This window comes from Zalophus californianus, chromosome 12 (genome assembly GCF_009762305.2).
Source record: "Zalophus californianus isolate mZalCal1 chromosome 12, mZalCal1.pri.v2, whole genome shotgun sequence".
Classification (NCBI taxonomy): domain Eukaryota; kingdom Metazoa; phylum Chordata; class Mammalia; order Carnivora; family Otariidae; genus Zalophus; species Zalophus californianus.
In genome coordinates, this window is record NC_045606.1 from 57,089,900 (window position 1) to 57,108,762 (window position 18,863).

Below are 18,863 nucleotides of genomic sequence, written 5' to 3' on the forward strand. Positions count from 1 at the left end.
ACTGCTTACAGACACTTACACACAATCTTATCCACAGGGTCATGATCATCAAAGGTAACAAATCCAAAGCCTCTTTTCTTTCCAGACTGCCTATCGGTAATTATCTCAATGGTATCGATCTTTCCATATTCCTCGAAGTAATCTCTAAGATGATGTTCCTCAGTATCTTCTTTAATTCCACCAACAAACAGCTTCTTCACAGTTACGTGAGCCCCTGGTTTTCCAGATTCCTGAAATAATGGGAGAAAAAATATCTTAACAGAAGAAACCAAAACACGATTTAAAGCACACTATCTGGGTACCAAAGATAGCTTTTATCCTATAATACGTCACGTAAAGCATCAGCTTACGACTAAGAACCGTTTTTGAAAAAAAAAAATATGTAAATCTAAAAAAAAAACTAACAGCTTTAAAAAGATAAGAAACAATTCTTTCAAACGTTAGTCTAATCTTCAGTGGGACAAAATATTCTTCATATTTATTGTACAGTTATATTTGCTCACCTCTCTTGCAACAGCACGTTTTGGCTCAACCACTCTCCCATCAATTGAATGAGGTCTTGCAGCCATGGCAGCATCAACCTCAGCCATGGATGAAAAAGTTACAAAACCAAATCCTCTTGATCTTTTGCTTGCAGGATCCCTCATAACCTTAAAACCAAAGGGGAAACTTTAGCCCATTTCACTACTTATGTTATGAACTAGCAATTTAAAAGACTGGCAGTTCTCACAATGAACACAGACATTAAAATAATTTTCTCCACATTTTACTCAACATCTTAAACACAGTAGTCCAACAGTTGAAAGACTAGTTATCTGTAGGCACTTTCATGTAACATACCACACAGTCTGTAAGTTTTCCCCATTGCTCGTAGTAGTTCCTCAAACTTTCTTCTGTGGTTTCGAAGCTCAAGCCACCAATAAAGAGTTTACGGAACTGTTCCTTTTCTCTCTGCAAAGGAAAACACCATTTCAATTTTTATTTACATTTCCTCTTTGTATGCAGGAAATTAAATTCTTAAATATGAGGTGACCTGCTGGCAGAGTACCTTTTTCCTCTCCAAAGGAACAGTTTCTAAAGTTTTCTGGGGGGAAAAAAAAAACTTACATCAAATTTAAACCATATGTTAAACTGCATATTAGTTGTGTTACACCAAAAAAAATTGCCCCAGCTGATCTACACAAGTTTCAAAGTCATTAAAGCTTGATCTAAATTTACTTGACATTAAATAATTTTGAATAAATTTAACATCCTTTTATCTTAAAACTTTATGAAGAGAAAGAAATCAAACCTATTCTTTGGTCCTTGAACCCTTAAAGGACTTTTGTCAAAATTTGCATTCAATCCTTTGCCCAAAACAAAGTAATTGGCTTTCAAGTATGCATTGTAAATACACCGCTTTTTAAGATAAAAACTGTTACTTCTTTACTTATAACCCATGATTTACCATTTCAGGATTCAGTGTCCAAAACAGTGACATTTCTTTTCCCTTTACTGCTCCCTCTGGTGGTGATTCTAATGTATCTCAATTTAAAAAAAAACCCACTAAGAAAAAATCATTCTTTCCCCATACAGCAACTCCCCATGGGGGGGGGGGGGCGGGACAGGACTTCAAACATTCAATGTATAATACCAAAATATCCTTATAAAATCTGCCTCTTTCCTTTGACCAAGGCACAAATGGCTTTTATGACCAACGGTGGGTGTCTAGAGCTTCAACAGTTTTTAACATACCTGGTTTTTTGAGGGCACACTTATATTTGGTATTTACAGAACACAGAACAATCTGAATTATTACTGAACCACAAATGCAGTAAAATATTTGCTATAATCTCACTTTTCAAAAACCATAAAACTTTTAAGTGATCACTGCTAACTACTCAGTAGTTTTGTACTACTACAATTTACATTTCATCAAAGAAAAAAAACCACCCACAAAAACTCAGGTGTACTGGCCTTAACAGCCACCGGGCAAAATACACAACACAAATGTCTCTAATTTTACGGGGGGGGGGGGGGGGGAACATGGGCTGAAAAATTTTAAGCCCTATAAAACCACCAAACAAGTATGGTGCATTAACAGCCCTGTATTTTCGGCTGTCAGTTAAGAAAAAAACAGGTTATACTTTGTTTTCAGAGAACTAAGTTAAAAAAAATTAAAATATTCAGAAACCAGAATCGGTCATAACGTCCAGGAGCAACTATTATGTGTGTAATACAAATCAAAGCTCAAATATAATTTTCCATACAACAGAAAATAAAATACTTTATAAGCAAATAATATTACAGCTCTCTAACTCAGTTCTATGGAGGTTTTTTCCTCCATGCATGAAATTTCCGAACAGCTCAAAAAACAGTAAGCATTTAGATTTTTTTCCCTGCACAGTTCTCAGAATTGTGAAAAATTTTCAAAGGTCAAAAAACTATCAAGCTCCTAAAACATTCAAATAACTCAAATAACGATTACTTGACATATTGGTATTTAAATTAAGCTAATTTATGTAATTAGCGTTAAGTCGGTCTTTTACAATCCACATTACGCAGTTAAAAAAACATTTACAGTAATTTTTACACATCGCTAACAAAAGGCAAAAACTCATTACTTACCTCAATTTTTTTCCAAACTTACCCGATGTCCACTATCGATTACAAACAAAGTTATTTTATAAGTGTGCTTAAGGTCAAAGAAAGTACCCAATCAGGCCCCCTTCGCTTGAGACCTTATTCTTATCAATGTAATGATCAACCATCATAGCAAACAGAGATGAGAAAAGCAAATGACAAAGTTCAAACACATAGTGGCCCAGCCGTTACTCGTAACGAAGCACTGCACCACGTTTTAACCAAAGAGCTAAAGATAAAATCATTTCTCACTTTCCTCTTAATTTCTACCGTACCGCAAGAACCTCGGGTGTTACCCAGTAAAGACTGTTTCCCAGCAAAAATATTGAAATATGAATTCTCCAGTTCAAAAGAAATCCTTCAGGAAAATAAAGAATTGTGAAACCGACACCCCCCCACCACCACCTTCCCCACTGCCACCCACTGTCAGTACTAACTTAATGGCTCCGAATTTTTATTTCTAAAGTTTCCCGCGATTCAACTAGCTTTTTAATCACCGCAAACCCAGATAAAACCGTTACTCAAAAAAACCCACGAGGCTGAAAAACAATGTTCTTAGTATGCCTCGACTTAAAACTGGGCCCGACACCCGGGGTGGTAGTTTTACCTCCTCCTCTTAAACCGTGCGAACCAGCCCCGGGGAACCGACTCCCCCACCCGCCCGCTCTTCGGTGTGGCTTCTGAACGCAATGGCGCCATTTCATCGAGGGGAAAGGAAAGAGCCTCTAACGAGGTGCGCAGGACTTTTAAAAGATCCAAGCTCACAAAACACTCGGAATCCACCTCGAAACGGCATGAAAACAGCCCGAAAACAAAGAAAAATAGTTAACCACTTCTACTCTTGATAAAGGAGTCAAACTAACAGAATCCAGAGATTGAAAAGAAAAACGCTGCGAGGAAGGAAAGGAATGAAAATGGCGGCCGCCAAATCCGGTTCCCGGGAGAGGGGAGGGGGGAGGGGAAACTCCGCAGCCTCGCTCAGGAGGATCTGAAGCCCGCCGAAAAGCTCAGAAGCGGGGACGCCAGGGCCCCCAAATCAGCGTGCTTCGAAGAGGGAGTAAGAATTCCCGCCACCGCGCCCCACTTTTCGCCGAACGAGGGCTGCGTCCGCCATGTGGAAGTTCCCCATCCCCCACCCCCCAGCAAAGGGAAATGGCGCCGGCAGGCTGAGGGTGGGGAAGGTACTGTTCAGTCAAGCCTCCGCTAACGAACCCTCTTCAAAAATATCCTGAGACCAACCGCTTTTGAAGTGGCCCAATTTCACCGCCGCTCTCAGACGGAGGCGGGTGGCCGACTTCCACCGAGGCGCCAACGGCCTCGCCATGCCCTTTTCAATAACTCATTGATTTCAAACCCGTTACCTCCATCGCGGACTCAGTCGCTTCAGCCCGATTTCCCGCAGCCGAGCGAGATGAGAGAGATCTCCGCGGACGAACACGAACCGGACTCGTCCTGGCGCTGTAGTGAGAACTGCCGCTGCTCGAGAAACAACACCGCTAAGAGCACCTCCACACGGGACCCGGCGCTGCTGCTACTGCCGCTAGAGCCGCTGCCGCCGCTTTTCTAGAACCTTCCCCCCGACTAACGCGTCTTCCCCTACGTCAAGCCGTTGCGTAAACGCCCTAACCGCCGCCAATGGCGGGAACGCTCTACGCCCTCCTTACGCCAGGTACGTACTCCTCCCTCCCCTCGCAGCCAGTAGTAGTGCTTGACGTCACTTGCGTAACTGGTCTCAGTGAATTGCGGAAGGCTCGAGTCCTGCGTATTTCTCTCTCACGGAATTGGGTCCAGCCCCCGCCTTAGCGCAGGGCAGGTGAGAAACGGTCGCGCAGTTTGAAATTAACGCTGTCGGGAGGAGCTTAAAGCACAGCCCTAAAGTCCAGCCCCCTCAACCCGGGAGGTGGTCCCTGCAGCAAAGCCTGTAATAATCCGCGCCTCCCCCCGCCCCCGAGCTCCCGCCAGAATAATCTTTGTAACCTCCCCCTTGCGATTTCCCTCCCCTAATTCTCCCCCCCCAGCGCTGAGGACTGACTCGGCCCCTTCCGGAAACACCCGAAGCGATTTCTAGTCGACACGTTACACTTCACGTTCCACCAACCTAACCCTGGCCAACGTCTTTGGGAGTCGACTCCTTGGGTTCAAGAGAGGTCTTTGGAGAGGGTGGTCTCAGAGGGGCACTCCTTCTTAGCTCCCAATTCTCCCCATGCAAGTTTCTCTTCACTCCCTCACCCCTAGCGTTTGGAGGCACCCACTTCTAGGGGCGAGGAAGTGGGCGGAGCCGGGTTTTGGCGCCAGACGCGGCTGCTGCGAAGCAGAAACGCCTCCGCCTAGAAGATCAGTTACTGTCCTCGCCTCAACTTCCCTCTCCCTCCCCTCCGGGGACCACCAGGCGCCACGCCGCGAACGGTAAGTGCAGCGTCGACGCAGCCTTCCACCTGCCCCGGGCTCGGGTTCCGGCGGGCGCGGCAATCGGCCCCTCCCCCCGCCGGGCGCGCGCGCCCGCCCGCCCCGCCCCTCGCGGCCGCCCGGCGTGGGCGGTGCCACCCCCCCCCACCCCCCTCGAGCGGCTGCCCGGCGCGCAGCTCCCCAGCCCCCTCCTCCTCGGATGTGGCTGGAGCTTGAGGCGCGCAGGGCCGGAGACGCCGCAGACCCGGGACCCGGAGCAGCTCGGAGGCGGTGAAGTCGGTGTCTTTCTTTCTCTCTCTGTCTACTCGGTGGTGGTGCTTAAAATACCACCTGCGCCCCAGGGATCCCCCCACCCAGTTCCCTGCTTCCCGCCCTTCCCCGCCCGACCCCGAGTGGGGAGCTGGCGGGAAGCAGCGGAGAGTCGAGCGGAGACCCCGCGGCTGGCCTGGCGCTGGGCCGGCGCCTGGAGTTAGTTGTGGGGGAGGGGGAGAACGAGACTGTCCTCGAGAGGGTAGAGAGCCGTGGCGACAGCCGCCTTATTTCTAGACAAAGCGCATTTCCTTTTCCCCTCCCCCATCCGCGATCAAGATGAGGGGCCCTCCTCCCCCTCACGGCCTCGGTCGGCGACTTGGGCCTCCAGTGAGGGCGGTGCGTTCTCCCGCATCAGCGCGGTCCGCTGTTCCGAGGCTGCGGCGGGCGCTCCGTTACGTGGCTACCGCCGGGTGGGGGACAACGCGGGCCCGGTGGTGCAGTGCCCTTGAGCCCCGGGGCCGCGGCCTTTGTTTCTCCCGGCGGATGGGCTGACCACGAGGCCCGCGCTCCTGGGTGGGGGGCGGGGGCCGGGTGTTTAGGCCGCGCTAAGCAGGGTGGGGCTTAACGGGGAGCGGATAGAAGAGGTGGTTTGTTTTTTTAAAAGTGGTACGAAATGGGACTGAAACATCTTAATACGGTTTTTTCCTTTTTCAGTTTTTAAACTAGTGATTAGAAAGGGGGAGGGTTTCCAAGAAACCAAGTTGGGGTTAGGCGCCTCTTTGGACTGTTAAAAGGTCTAGAGGGGAAATTCACGGTAATTTACCGTTGTGATTGGGTGATCACGTCGAATTCGAACCAAATTACCTGGCCATTTTCTTAAAAATGCTGGGTATGACATAAACGGGACTTATATATTGAAAAAAAAAATTTACTATTTTTTCTTTTGTAAAACTGCCTCAGGTACCAGCCTACCCAGTAAGGTTTTCTAGACCCACTTGGTTAGAGCACTGATGTTCTCAGCAAACATAGGTAACTAATAACGCAGAATCTCAAATCTGCATCTCTGGATTTGAGTACGAGTTTTACAATATACGATACGTAGTGGGGGTTGGAATCCAAACAGAACTTGTGTTAGCTACCTTTTTGTGTCGTGCAAACTACTTTTTAACTGTCATGCATTTTTCTAGTAATAGCTCTTCAAGTCTGCAATAAAAAATGGCCTCCAATAAAACTACATTGGTAAGTTAATGAAAACCTAAAATATTTAAGGATCTAACTCAAATTTTTTTCCCCAAAATTACAAGTTTGCATCTCTGTGGTTGAGATATTTACATCCACATGTATTTCCCAGTCCCCTCTCCTCCCCCCCTTCCCCTGCAGTGTTGTAATGGGGAGAATTAGAGGCAAAAACGAAATCATTACATTGCGGTACTTACTGACTTAGCTGAGTAGTGTTTTAATCCGTTTAGAGAAACCTAATCTTGGGAGGATAACACAATGAATTTTACAGAGTATTTTTATCTTGAAATAAAAATAAACTTGCAACATGGAAGAATTTTTACAAGCATAAACAGACAGTGCTGTAAAGCCCTTGCTCATTGGCATAACAGTCCCTAAGTCACCCTGTAACGAATTCTAGAGAATCCAGGTATTTTCAGTATTGTTAAGTTTAAAGAACCTGGATTGGGACAAAGGTCATTCAGTTATTTTGCTCATGTTGTCCTATTTCGAACTTGATTATTGTAAAATACATAAAGGCCTTAAATTCAAGTCATTGCCATTTTTTTTAATACCAAATAAAATCATATATATGTCCAGGAAGGACAGAAGAGTAGATCTGCATCTTGCGAGCAATTACATTTTTCCTCTACACTTTCTTAAACCCCAAGTTTGCATTCTTAAACTTCATTAAAAGTTCTTCGAATGTGTAAAGACATACATATCTTCAGCCATATCAAGTTACAGATTTTTTGAAAACACTGAAATAGTCACATAAAAATCGTGAAATTCAAAGTTAATGGTTCTCACAGTAATTCTAACACATTTCATCAATAATTGCAATCATATTAAAGGTCAGTGTTAATATCTGAATAAAGCAAAACATTTGGTTTTTGGTTTGTATATTCTCCCCTTGGGTTTCACACTAAAAAGGCAGGTTTGGTTTTTAATTTTTGCCATCAAGAGGTTGCATGTTTCACTCAAATACTCTGGGAAATGGTGAAATAAATATAAATTCTGTGGCACAAATGATTCCCATCAAAACCATCAATGGAAAAAACACAAAGCATCTTCTGTGGCCCCTCAGGACTGAATTGTCCTTCAAATTCCATAAGTGGTAGACCAAAGTGTAGATAACTGAATTGACTGTATGGTTACCTGTGACCTTCAGGTATTGGAAAGAAAAGGAACTAGCTGTCCCTGGGACTTTGAAGATGAATAGAGATACAGGAAGCAAACATAGATGCTTCTGTTGCTTTGGCACACAGTTTTGAGAGTCTTCGGTGTCCATAACTAACTGATACTTAAAATATCTTACTCTTTGTTAAAGGATCATAAATTGACAACTTTGAAAGTTTTTCTTAATCTTTTAATTTTAAGAGATGAGGTTTGTTAGTTTAGGTGGGAAAGTGGGTGAGTTTTCTTTTGAAAAGAAAAAGGTGAACACTTGTAACCAGCTTGTGAGTGCCATAGTAAATACTTCATTTTTTGTGCTAAGGTTTTTTTTTCATCTTATTATTGTGTATTCTTTTCACTTTGTTTATTTTTGTTATCCTCTTTATTCTGTTAATCTCTTACTTTCATGAACATAGCTGATTTGTTTATCATTCAGCATCAGTATCGAATAGGCTTTTATTTACAACAGTTTTTCTTTTCTCTTGCTACCATTCCTTGTACTGTACAGAAGCAAAAAGCTCTCCGACTGATTGCAATACCCAAGTGTCTTGACTAATGAAAATTATAAGAAGAAAAAAAATTGTAAGGCCTGATTTGGAGATAGTATCCAACAAAAGCAGATATTTGCTGGGTTATTTTAAATTCCAGAGGATTTTTATTTTTTCTATGTGTGTACACCTCTAAATAATTACATAATTTTAATTTTAACATCCTTTTGCAAGCTTGAGGCACTGCTGTTTTTCCTCTTGTATGCTGTGTGGAGAGGTGACTTTAATGACTAGGCAATTAAGATTTTTTTTTTTAATAGCTCCACTGAAATTATTTTAAAATTAACATAACATTTGAGATTTTCCCCGCTTCGTCTCTTCTAATTAACCATTTCAGTTTTTTGTTTTATCTGCTTTCAGTCCTCATAACATGAGTTATTGCAAAATAGTGGTTTTAGTTTGGTCTTTTGGCTTTTCTCATAGTATCAATACAAAAAAGAAAAAACTAACCTAAAAATTTGTTTAAGGTGGATTTCGTTGGCTACCATTTTAACACTTGAGAAACCAAGAAAGAAGGATTTTCGCATTAGAGAATTATTTTGGCCTCTTCAAGTGACAACATAACTCTGTTCTGTGTGATCTGTAATACTATATACAGAGATTATGGAACAATAATAGTGTCCTTTTTAACCTATTCATGGTCTTAGTTGACTCTACAATTGATCTCGGGATTCTGAACCATGTTTTCATTCTGCACTTATCTCTTTCTGTGTAATTGAGACTTTTAACATTGGTGTTTATATTGAGAAAGGGGGTTGTTAGTGTTTGGGGGCTGTAGTTTTTAAATGGTACTATGGTTCACTTAATAAGGTCTCAGTATTTACTCTCTTTGTATCATCTTCTAATACTTTTTAGTTTGTTGCTGTATTGTATTTAAAATGAATGCAAACTCTAGTAAACTTGGTCTTGTAGACTAGGTAAGACATTAGATTTGGAAAAGATAAAAGAGTATTTTCCAGATAGTGTTTTTGATTGTATTATTTCACCGGAAGGGGGTGGGTAATAGGTTTGAGCTAAAATGGAATTAAGTATTCTTTTTGATTATTTGTTGACTTGTATCTTTTCAGAACGTGTCTGCCCTGGGATATAGAAGTAAAAATATAGGTGTCAGATGCAACAATAATGTAAATAATTTAGCCTTTAAAATGTATGCAAAAGTGAAAAAAGAAAAGTTTCTTAAATCTCTCTTTTGTTTTATTTTAGCAAAAAATGGGAAAGAAACAAAATGGAAAGAGTAAAAAAGTAGAAGAGGCAGAGCCTGAAGAATTTGTGGTGGAAAAAGTACTGGACCGACGTGTAGTGAATGGGAAGGTGGAGTATTTCCTGAAGTGGAAGGGATTTACAGAGTAAGGAATCTGGTGCTTCTATTATATGTTTAACTGCACCTAAGTGACATTTAAAATTTGCTTTTAGTCTGGGGTTTTTAAAATCCTTTTCCCCATACATTTCTTTTCATTTAAAGACACCTTTATTCCAGGGTACTTTGAGATCTGTTTGAAAGGGTCCTGTCCTTATCCTACAGTTGTAACCAAGCACATTTGAAATTAGTTGACTTGGAGAGTCAAATTTATAGGAGTACAGTTTACTATGTAATGCATTTTAATGTGGTTAGATATTGTACTAATTAGAGTATCTAATTGACATTGTTTTCTTACATAGAGAGAACACTAAAAATATTGAAGCTATATAAGGTAGACTGGTGGGTGTTGAACAGAAGTGCTTATCATCGAGGACTTCTACAATGCACTAGGTTTACTGTATCCTAATCTCTTAAGAAGTGGCATGGGCATTTTTTAAGCTCCTTAGTTCTTTATGTTCCTTGTTACTAATTGTTCTCATAATTTTTATAATGTTAGCTGTATTGCAAATAACTCATGCAGAAATTCCAGTTTTATACTTAACATTTATCATGTGCTAAATCTGCCTTATACCACAAAAACAGCAAGGCTCTGTGGTCAGTGACTTACTGAAAATGGATAGGTAGAGAGAGACAACGGTTTTCTGAGCTTGGTGGAGATGGGGGAGTGTGCTAGTCAAATAATTAGGCTTCGGAATATCTGTTACCTACTACTTGCCCCACTATAGCAATTTGGGAATTACAAGTTAAGTGGAAGATTTAAGGTTATTTTATCCTTCTAGTATCCGTAGTTGAGCTTAAGTATATAGTATAAGTTCATAATTTGGCACTAGAAAAATTTCCTACAGATAGCAGAACAAAGCAAAATAAGTCTGAACTATTTTAAAGTTAGGTGTAACCAGTATGCCAAAGAATTGATCACCTTCATGTGATAGGTTTTTTGTTGTTTTTTGGAATCTCATGACACATTAAATGCTGTTTGTCTCTGTCCAGCCAATCAAAATGTTAAGAGACTTAACACCTTTTCTCCCTCTTTCTCTCAAACTTAAGGCCATTAGTATGGCTGAGAACCTACCATGTGCAGTATGTATTAGGTAATACAGAAGTCTGTAATTAAAGTAACACTACAAAATGGAGGCTCTGCTTCAACTCTTTTGTTCTCCTCTATCCTCTATTCACGTTGGCCAGTTTTAGCATTTCAGCATATCAGAAGACCCAAGTTGTAAACAGTACTACCTTTCTTTTCCATCATCTCTAAAATTAATTTCATTCTATCTTGTTCTTTAAAGGCTTTTTGGATCAGAGTGCACAAAGTTAGCAAGCTTACAGGGCACCTGGCTGGCTCAGTTAGTAAAGCATGCAGTTCTTTGATCTTGGGGGTCGTGAGTTCGTGCTCCGTGTTGGGCGTAGAGTCTTAAAAAAAAAGTTAGCAAGCGTATCACTAGTGTAGGATTATCTAACATTCACGTTTGGTAATTGATAACTCGTTTTCTTTCCAGTCCTTCTGAAAAACACATGAAAATAGTCATTTTGGCATGGCATTTGGCATATCAGGGATTGCTAAACTTTTCCCTTAAAGAATCATGTAGTAAATAAATACTTTAGGCTTTGTGGGCTGTAGACCTCTCACAATTATTCAGCTTTGCAAATACAGTACAAAAGCAGCCGTAGACACTACGTTAAACAAGGGAGCATGGCTGTGTTCTAACAAATGGGCCCTGATTTCCTATAATTGTCATTTTGAAATTTCGCAATTAAAAATGTGAAAAACATTTTTAGTTGGCCCAACATACAAAAGCTGGGTTTGACCTTTGGGTTGCCAACCCCTGCTTTTTATCATTGCCCAATTTGAGCACCCAGCAGAAGTTGAAAATACAGCCTCACATATAGAATGCCTTAGAATTTTTGTGTTTTCAAACATGGTGTTGAAGGTCCCAACTAGAGACATAGTCTGACTGATCTGATAAAGTAATTTGGGGTGGGAATAGGGAATCCATTTTTAAAGCCTTTGCAGAGAAATTCTGAAGTGGGTTGTCTGTGTAACTTGGGAAAATAATTGGTTCCAATTATTCTGCTAGAGCAGGTATAGTTAACTTGTAGGTCATATAGCAGACTGCCCACTTACTAGAGGCTAAGAAAATAGACACAGGAAGTATAAGCTGATTTTATCAAAAGAAATGGGGATAGGGAGAAAAAGGTAAGCATCTGCAGTACAGCAGATCTTTTTTTAGATATATGTTAAATAAATGTAGATAATGGTCATGAATCATATTTAATTGATTTTTTTTTTTTAACCGAACCCAGTGCTGACAATACTTGGGAACCTGAAGAAAATTTAGATTGTCCAGAGTTAATTGAAGCATTTCTTAATTCTCAAAAAGCTGGTAAAGAAAAAGATGGTACAAAAAGAAAATCTTTATCTGACAGTGAATCTGATGATAGCAAATCAAAGAAAAAAAGAGATGCTGTAAGTATAAAATACTGCCCAGCAGACTGACTTGGTAAAAGGTTGATGGCTTGATTTTTAAAATACATTTAAGATACTTTTAAGAATTTGAATACTTTATAATGCTTAATATTCAGGACAAAAAGGATAGGCATGATTTAGCCTGCATCATATAAATGTTCAGTAATAAGTGCTTATACCACTTACATCGTGGTGCTAGTGTTATTTTGAGCAGATTCATGGATTTGATCCCTGATAAAATCCATTTCCTGTGATCCAGGACTGGCAGTCTTGAATACAGTGAACACAAAGATTAGATCATTGCAATCCCTTACAATACAGTAAAAACAATCCACATAGCACATCCTGATTATAGACCGTTAGTGGCACTGACCACCAGAATGTACTTTCACATGTGATCTTTGTTTTGTCAGAATATTGCCAAGCAACATTTTGATTTTGAAGTATATAATCTTTGGTAATAGAGGTTTTTTTATATTTTTTGGTGTGAATTGAGACAGCTGGTTCATTAACTACATGGGTATTTTGACCCAGTCTTCGCTTCACTAATGTGTCCGCCGTGGCTTTCCGTGGCTTTGGGCAAAACATACAACTACTTGCTTATACCTTCAACTCCAAAACAGATTGTCCTATTTACCATGCCTGCTGGCAATTTGGGAAAAGGTCCTGATTCTGAATTAGCATTTAGGCTTGGGAACTAACATTGATAAGGTCTTTGGATTTAAAATTTGATCATCTGAATTAGATGCCAAGTAGTTTACAGATAACCTGTTAAATCTTCATGGCAGGTCTGCTAAGATTATAGGTATTATCCCCATTTTCCAGATGAGAAGCAGAGGTTGACTACAAATTTGGTTCTGGATGCTTTAGCAGCCAAAGCAAAAAGGTAACAGTGTTAAGAATCCCTATGCATTAATTGAAAGTCAACCATATATTCAACAGAAGCACTGTTTAATAACAGTAGTTACCCTACACTGAGCTCTTAGAATGTGCCCAGCAGTGTTCTACATAACTTAATTTGCATTTCTTATACTACAAAGTGTCCATGAGACAGACAGTAGTAGTAGTCTTGTTTTATTGAACCTGAACTACAGAGGTTAACTTGCCCAAAGCCACACAGTTAGTAAAGGTTAGAGTCGTCATTCTAACTAACCCAGGTAATCTGACTCCAGAACCTGGGATATTGATATGAAAGTCCGGTAGGGAGAAGGGATTTCTTAATCTAAGCAGTTCTCAAACTCTTTTGGTCTCAGAACCTCTTTAATACTCTAGAATATTGAGAATCTCGGAGAACTTTTATTTATATGTGTTATGATCATCAATTCTAACTATATCAGAAATTAAAACAAAGTTTTAAAACATTTGTGTATTCAGTTAAGAATGACAAAACCTATTGCATGTTCATAACTTATGAAAAATAACTTTAAATGAGAATTGGCATTTTACAGTTTTGCAAATCTTTTCAGTGTCTAGCTTAAGACATTCTGCATTTGATTTGCTGTCTTAATGTTGTTTGGTAGAGGCATATGAAGATACTCTGAAGTCAAAGATAATTGAAAGGAGGGGACCTTGCAGATAAACAGATACCCACTAAAGGTCTCAGGGATCTCCAGGGATCCTCAGACCACACTTTTAGAACCATGGGTTTATGTTAAGTATTTTTTAAGGTTTCCTATGACACAGATCGATTACAATACTGATTAGTCTGAGTTTCAGAGTTTTTACTGTTTGGCTATTTGTATTTTGTGTATGCTTTAAAAATTTGTGGGTAATTTAGACTAATTCCTAAAAGTGACTTGAAATACTAACTTTAAAGAATTTATAATTATTGATGAGTTAGCAGAAATAAAGGGATTAATTTGTGTGCCTACACAGTTCTGTCTTCGGATGTGTTAGGATAAAGAAAGGTATTTATTTTCTTGCCTTGAGATTCAGAATACTTTTATTAGATACCTGGATTTGTTTTTTCTTGGAAGGTTAATGGAAATTACAGTGTGTTTTAGTACTAAATAAGAGTTCTTTCTCCTGTCATTTTTTTCATTTGAAAGCTATATTTCATGAAAACAAATTGGAAGTTAGTATTATTAGTTTGCAATATGGAAAGTCGGTGAAACATTTATGTAAAGAGTCATTTAACATCTTTTAATCAGGCTGATAAACCAAGAGGCTTTGCCAGAGGTCTTGATCCTGAACGAATAATTGGTGCCACGGACAGCAGTGGAGAATTAATGTTTCTCATGAAGTGGTGAGTGTGCAGATGATCGCTATGATATTCTAAAGTAAGATTTTTTTTTTTTATTTGTGAAGCCTTATCTAGAAAAGGTTTTATAGTTTTCATCATTAGATAGTATCTGCTGAAAGGATGATTCTAGGATTTTTGTTGCTTGGGGGTTTTTGGTTTGGTTTGGTTTTTTTTGCTAATGGTGTTTTAAAGCAAAGATTAGCCTGTTTTGGAAAATGTAGTGTTACCAGAACACAGCCACAAGTATCTGCTTCTGAAGCACTTAAATACCTTTTGATTGAATTATGATTTAAGTGAAAGATTAGCAGTTAGCAAAAACAGTTGAGACTTTTGACTGAACTTTTTTTTCCTTACAACAGGAAAGATTCAGATGAGGCAGACTTGGTGCTGGCAAAAGAGGCAAATATGAAGTGTCCTCAGATTGTAATTGCTTTTTATGAAGAGAGACTAACTTGGCATTCTTGTCCAGAAGATGAAGCTCAATAATTGTTTGCATTGTTTTTTATATATATTTATATATATATATAAAATCCGGGTCTTTGTTTTTTGATTTATTAGTGTGAAGAAATAACATTCTAATGAAAATCAAGTTCGATATGTTTGTTTTGAAGTAGTATTGGGGGAGTTGTTGGGGTTTTTTTGCATCTATAGCACTGGTTACTTTGAACAAATAAAAGCTTTCTGTAGTTGCTTCCTTTATCAGAAAAAAAGTATTTGAGACCATGGTATATTATCCCCCTGCATTAGAGAACACCTTTTCTAAATGTTGGGGGAAATCTTCATAGTCGTTACTCAGTCAGAATTTGTGTTTAACTCCTATATGCCTAAGGACCATTCTGGATTTTTTATTTAGGGGGTTTTTGTGTGTATACTTAAAATACATACATAAATGGTTTTTGTTTTTTAACATTCACCAAAACAAAAACAGCATTTATAACCATGGATAAGCCCGTGTTTCCGGGATGCTATCATTTTCAGCAACTTAAGAAATAAATCACTTAAAGTTAAACTGAAGTTTTTCCTGAAGCCTTAACCTTTCAGATTTTTAAATTGGACAATTTAAAAGCAGCCATATCAGAATCCGTATTCATATCTACAGTCATAAATGCAAGTTCATTTGCAAGATCCCTGAAAGGAAAATTTTATCACCACCAACAACCTCCCCACCCAAATGACAAAACTAGACAAGTCCTGGTGTGTTTTAATTAGGTAAGCAAAACTTAGTTAAATGGACATTTAAAGGTTCCTTCTAGTGAACCATTCCGTTTCAAGAAGTTGAAATCTCTGTGCTGTATTGACTAAAAGGTCATGATTCATGGAATGTCTAAGACTTTGTTCATGGAAACCTAATCATAATCAGATGGTTAGAGATGTTGGCAATTTAGCACCTGTTGGAATAAATGGGTGAACAGACTTGTATAATCCAAATTCTTAACCTGCATGTATTTTCTTTACCCCAACTCGTTCCTGACATGTAGGCTCAGTCTTCTCAGTATTTGAGTTACTGGTTCAGCAGAAACCAGGAAAAACAGTAACTTTGTAGTCAGAATGTTATCCAACTGTATATTGTTTACTTTATTGTAAATACTGGTAAACAGTGGTCAATAAATAGTTTTATATTCCTTTATGTGATTAGACTTTTTTTTATCTGATTGTCTTTCTAGTGGGAGTAGGAACACAACCTTAGAATCCTCTTCATGTTTGTAAATAACACTAAAGCATTAGAGTACATGTTTTTGATCTTTTGAGCTGAGGAGTTTCAAACTTAATAGAATATATATTTCCACAAAATTGAAAATTGGTTTCTTGGGATGCCTAAGAGGAATCTGCTTCATTAAAATGAAATTTTGATACTTAGAATCTAGTTTGTTGAAACTGCTGTCTGAAAAACAGTTATGATAGGACTGATTCTGTTGTAATAGACACGTTTCTACTAATTTTCAAAATCCATACAGAGAAAAGGAAATCATTTTGCAATATATATAAATATTTAATCATGTTGTATACCTGAAACTGATAGGTTATGTGTCAATTTGTACCTCAATTAAAAAAATTTTTTTAATTCCTATCTACACTAAGCTATTTATTACTTATCTCTTTATGTACCTAGCACTGCTCTCAACAGTGGGTTCATAGGTGGTACGAAACTCCCTGTTGATACCAGAAGTTGATGGCCTCCATATTAAACTTTAGTAAGGGCATTTCTGGAAACAGTATTGTCCACATACTACTATTATTACCCCTTATTATTATGTTGTATGTTTCTTATTGGTTGTGTAAAAAATTGCATCAAGCTTAATGGCTTAAAACAACATAAATTTTATTATCAGCTATGGAGGTCAGAACTCTAATTTGTCTCACTGACCTGAAAAGGTATCAGCAGGGCTGATTCCTTCTCGAGACTCTAATGGCAAAATCTGTTCCCTTGTCTTCTTTTCAGTAGCACAGCCAGCTGCTGTATTAATGGTTCCCCAACTTAACCAACTGCTGTAAGCAGGTTAGGTTGTCATTTTTTACTATTAATGTAGTGAATGTTCTTAACATATAATGTATAGTAACACTTAAGTACATACAGATTCCCATGTACTACTGAAGTCAAGCTTGCAGTGATTTACTCTCCCCAGTAGTCACCATTATCCTATATCCCCACTTGTACTATAAATTAATAATACTGATCTTAAAGGGGAGCCTGGGTGGCTCAGTTGTTAAGCGTCTCCCTTCGGCTCAGGTCATGATCCCAGGGTCCTGGGATCGAGCCCCACATCGGCCTCCCTGCTTCATGGGAAGCCTGCTTCTCCCTCTCCCACTCCCCCTGCTTGTGTTCCCTTTCTCGCTGTGTCTTGCTCTGTCAAATAAAATCCTTTAAATAAATAAATAATACTGATTTTTCTTTTTTAGCCAGTCCGATGGTTTTGTGTTTTAATTTGGCATGTCTGTTATGTTTTTTGAGCATTCTTTTAATGCTTAATGACTATTTCCATTTCCTTATCTATAAATTGCCAATTTTACAAAAATTTTTAATTGGTGGTGCTTTTTGTAGTGAGAATATTGACACCTAAGTTTTTTGTGTTGCAAATATTTTTTCCCATTGTCTATTTTTTGACATGATTTATTGATTGCACCTTTTTAAAAATTTTTTTGTGGTCAACTCTTGTCAGTTTTTACATCTTCTGGATTTTCTGTCATGTTTAAAAATATTTCTCCCATCCTGAAGTTGAAGTTGTATGGATAGTCTTTTAAATTTTCCTTATTTTCACTGTCATTTTTATAGTAGTCTCTAATCAGATTTTGTTAGATATTGTGATGAAGGTTTCTGATTTTTTTTTTTTTTTTTTTTTTTACCCCAAGATGGACAGAAATACCACTGAGGAAGTGAGATGTGGGTAACAAAGTTTGCCTAATCCTATGGATCAAAGAAAACCATATGCCACTACAAAAATGTTGGTCAGCATTTAAAACAAGTTTTTTTTCTCATAAAGGGCTTGAAATCTGTTCAGATACCTGGACAAGTATTGATTGGTGTGGCAAGATCCCTGAGTTTTTAATACCATTGAGAACAGAAGGGAACACTTTGACCTGCAGTTTATTACCATTACCAATAGCTACTTTTAAAACCTCTGAAGTTTTAATAACGTGATTCCTCACTACTCTTTCCCTTCCCTGTGCTTTGCTTTTGTGTTTGAAAACAAATTATATATCTCTTGTTTATAAGCCAGAAATCTGGTTCTTGGTTCTAACAAGACCTGATACTTGATAAACTTAGGTATTAATGTAGTAAACCACATGGATGGTAGTGAAAGGTAAGAAAATCGGTAAGGGGAAGTATTCCTTTGGGGTAACTGTTAGTATACTGTCTTCCTATTCTTTCAAGTTTGAACCTTAATTAACTAGGCAATGAAGATATATGTTGGGAAGAAAAATGTAAGGAAATCATGAGTCTGGGCTTTATTATATTTTCCATTTCCGTCTCACAAAGAACAACTCAGGTTTGTTTTGTCTTAAACACCCCACCCATAGGCTTATGTTGGTTACATTTCCCTAGAAGGCTAATGAAGAGAAGTGCTTAATTTTACTTTAAAATTCCTGTGTGTGTGTGTGTGTGTGTGTGTGTGTGTGTGTGTGTGTGTGTTTTAACAGGGCTGAATGGCTGTCTTAAATTATATTTGATTCTTACAGTATGCATTATTTTTATGTTTTATTAAGCCAAAATTGTGTATCAAGCAAAAGAATCTCATATGAAGTGGAATATGAATAATATGTGTATTTGTATGTAATCTGTAAGATACATCAACTCTTAGTTCTGATGAATAAATGAATTTGTACCTTTGAATATTCACTGAACAAGAGATATTTTAACTTCAAGCTCTTAAAGTTGACTTGATATAATCAAGGAAGTTGATTCTGAATGTAGTATGTAATGTGCTATACTTTTCGGATACAGGGCAATCCCTAATGGATCTGCTAATAGAGAATAATTGAGGGGATTGAAGGTTTTTGGGTTTTGCGGGGGGGTGAGGTTTTGTGTGTGTGTGCTAAGAATTTATGTTGAAAAGTCACCTGGAGAAGTGCAAAAAT

At 38.7% G+C, this 18,863-nt stretch overlaps 2 protein-coding genes across 12 annotated transcripts in view; one reads left to right on the plus strand and one right to left on the minus strand.

The window, feature by feature from the left end:
* HNRNPA2B1 (heterogeneous nuclear ribonucleoprotein A2/B1) overlaps positions 1-5,013 on the minus strand; it is a 22,493-nt gene extending 17,480 nt beyond the window's left edge. For 5 of the 9 annotated variants that reach the window (XR_003516411.2, XR_003516412.2, XM_027573616.2 and 2 more), the window contains exons 1-5: positions 3,984-4,225; positions 1,049-1,084; positions 841-951; positions 504-650; positions 20-230 (exon numbers count right to left, since the gene is read on the minus strand). Coding sequence is in view for 6 of the 9 variants with exons in the window: in XM_027573616.2 (XP_027429417.1) it covers positions 20-230; positions 504-650; positions 841-951; positions 1,049-1,084; positions 3,984-3,989 (511 nt within the window). In the remaining 3 variants the exon portion in view is untranslated. Of the gene's footprint in view, positions 1-19; positions 231-503; positions 651-840; positions 952-1,048; positions 1,085-3,983 lie in introns of all 9 variants that reach the window. The other 4 variants (XR_003516413.1, XM_027573619.1, XM_027573614.2 and 1 more) reach the window with 3 other exon arrangements.
* On the plus strand, positions 4,893-15,915 carry CBX3 (chromobox 3). 3 transcript variants are annotated; one of them, XM_027573622.2, is made up of 6 exons: positions 4,893-5,028; positions 6,468-6,519; positions 9,426-9,568; positions 11,884-12,046; positions 14,197-14,291; positions 14,648-15,915. In XM_027573622.2, the coding sequence occupies exons 2-6, from the start codon at positions 6,496-6,498 to the stop codon at positions 14,772-14,774; spliced, it is 552 nt and encodes a 183-aa protein (XP_027429423.1). In that variant the 5' UTR covers positions 4,893-5,028; positions 6,468-6,495; the 3' UTR covers positions 14,775-15,915. The 3 variants fall into 3 exon arrangements, with proteins under 3 accessions (XP_027429423.1, XP_027429421.1, XP_027429422.1); XM_027573620.2 differs by lacking the exon at positions 4,893-5,028 and adding an exon at positions 5,190-5,303; XM_027573621.2 differs by lacking the exon at positions 4,893-5,028 and adding an exon at positions 6,241-6,309.
* The last annotated feature ends 2,948 nt before the right edge of the window (positions 15,916-18,863 follow it).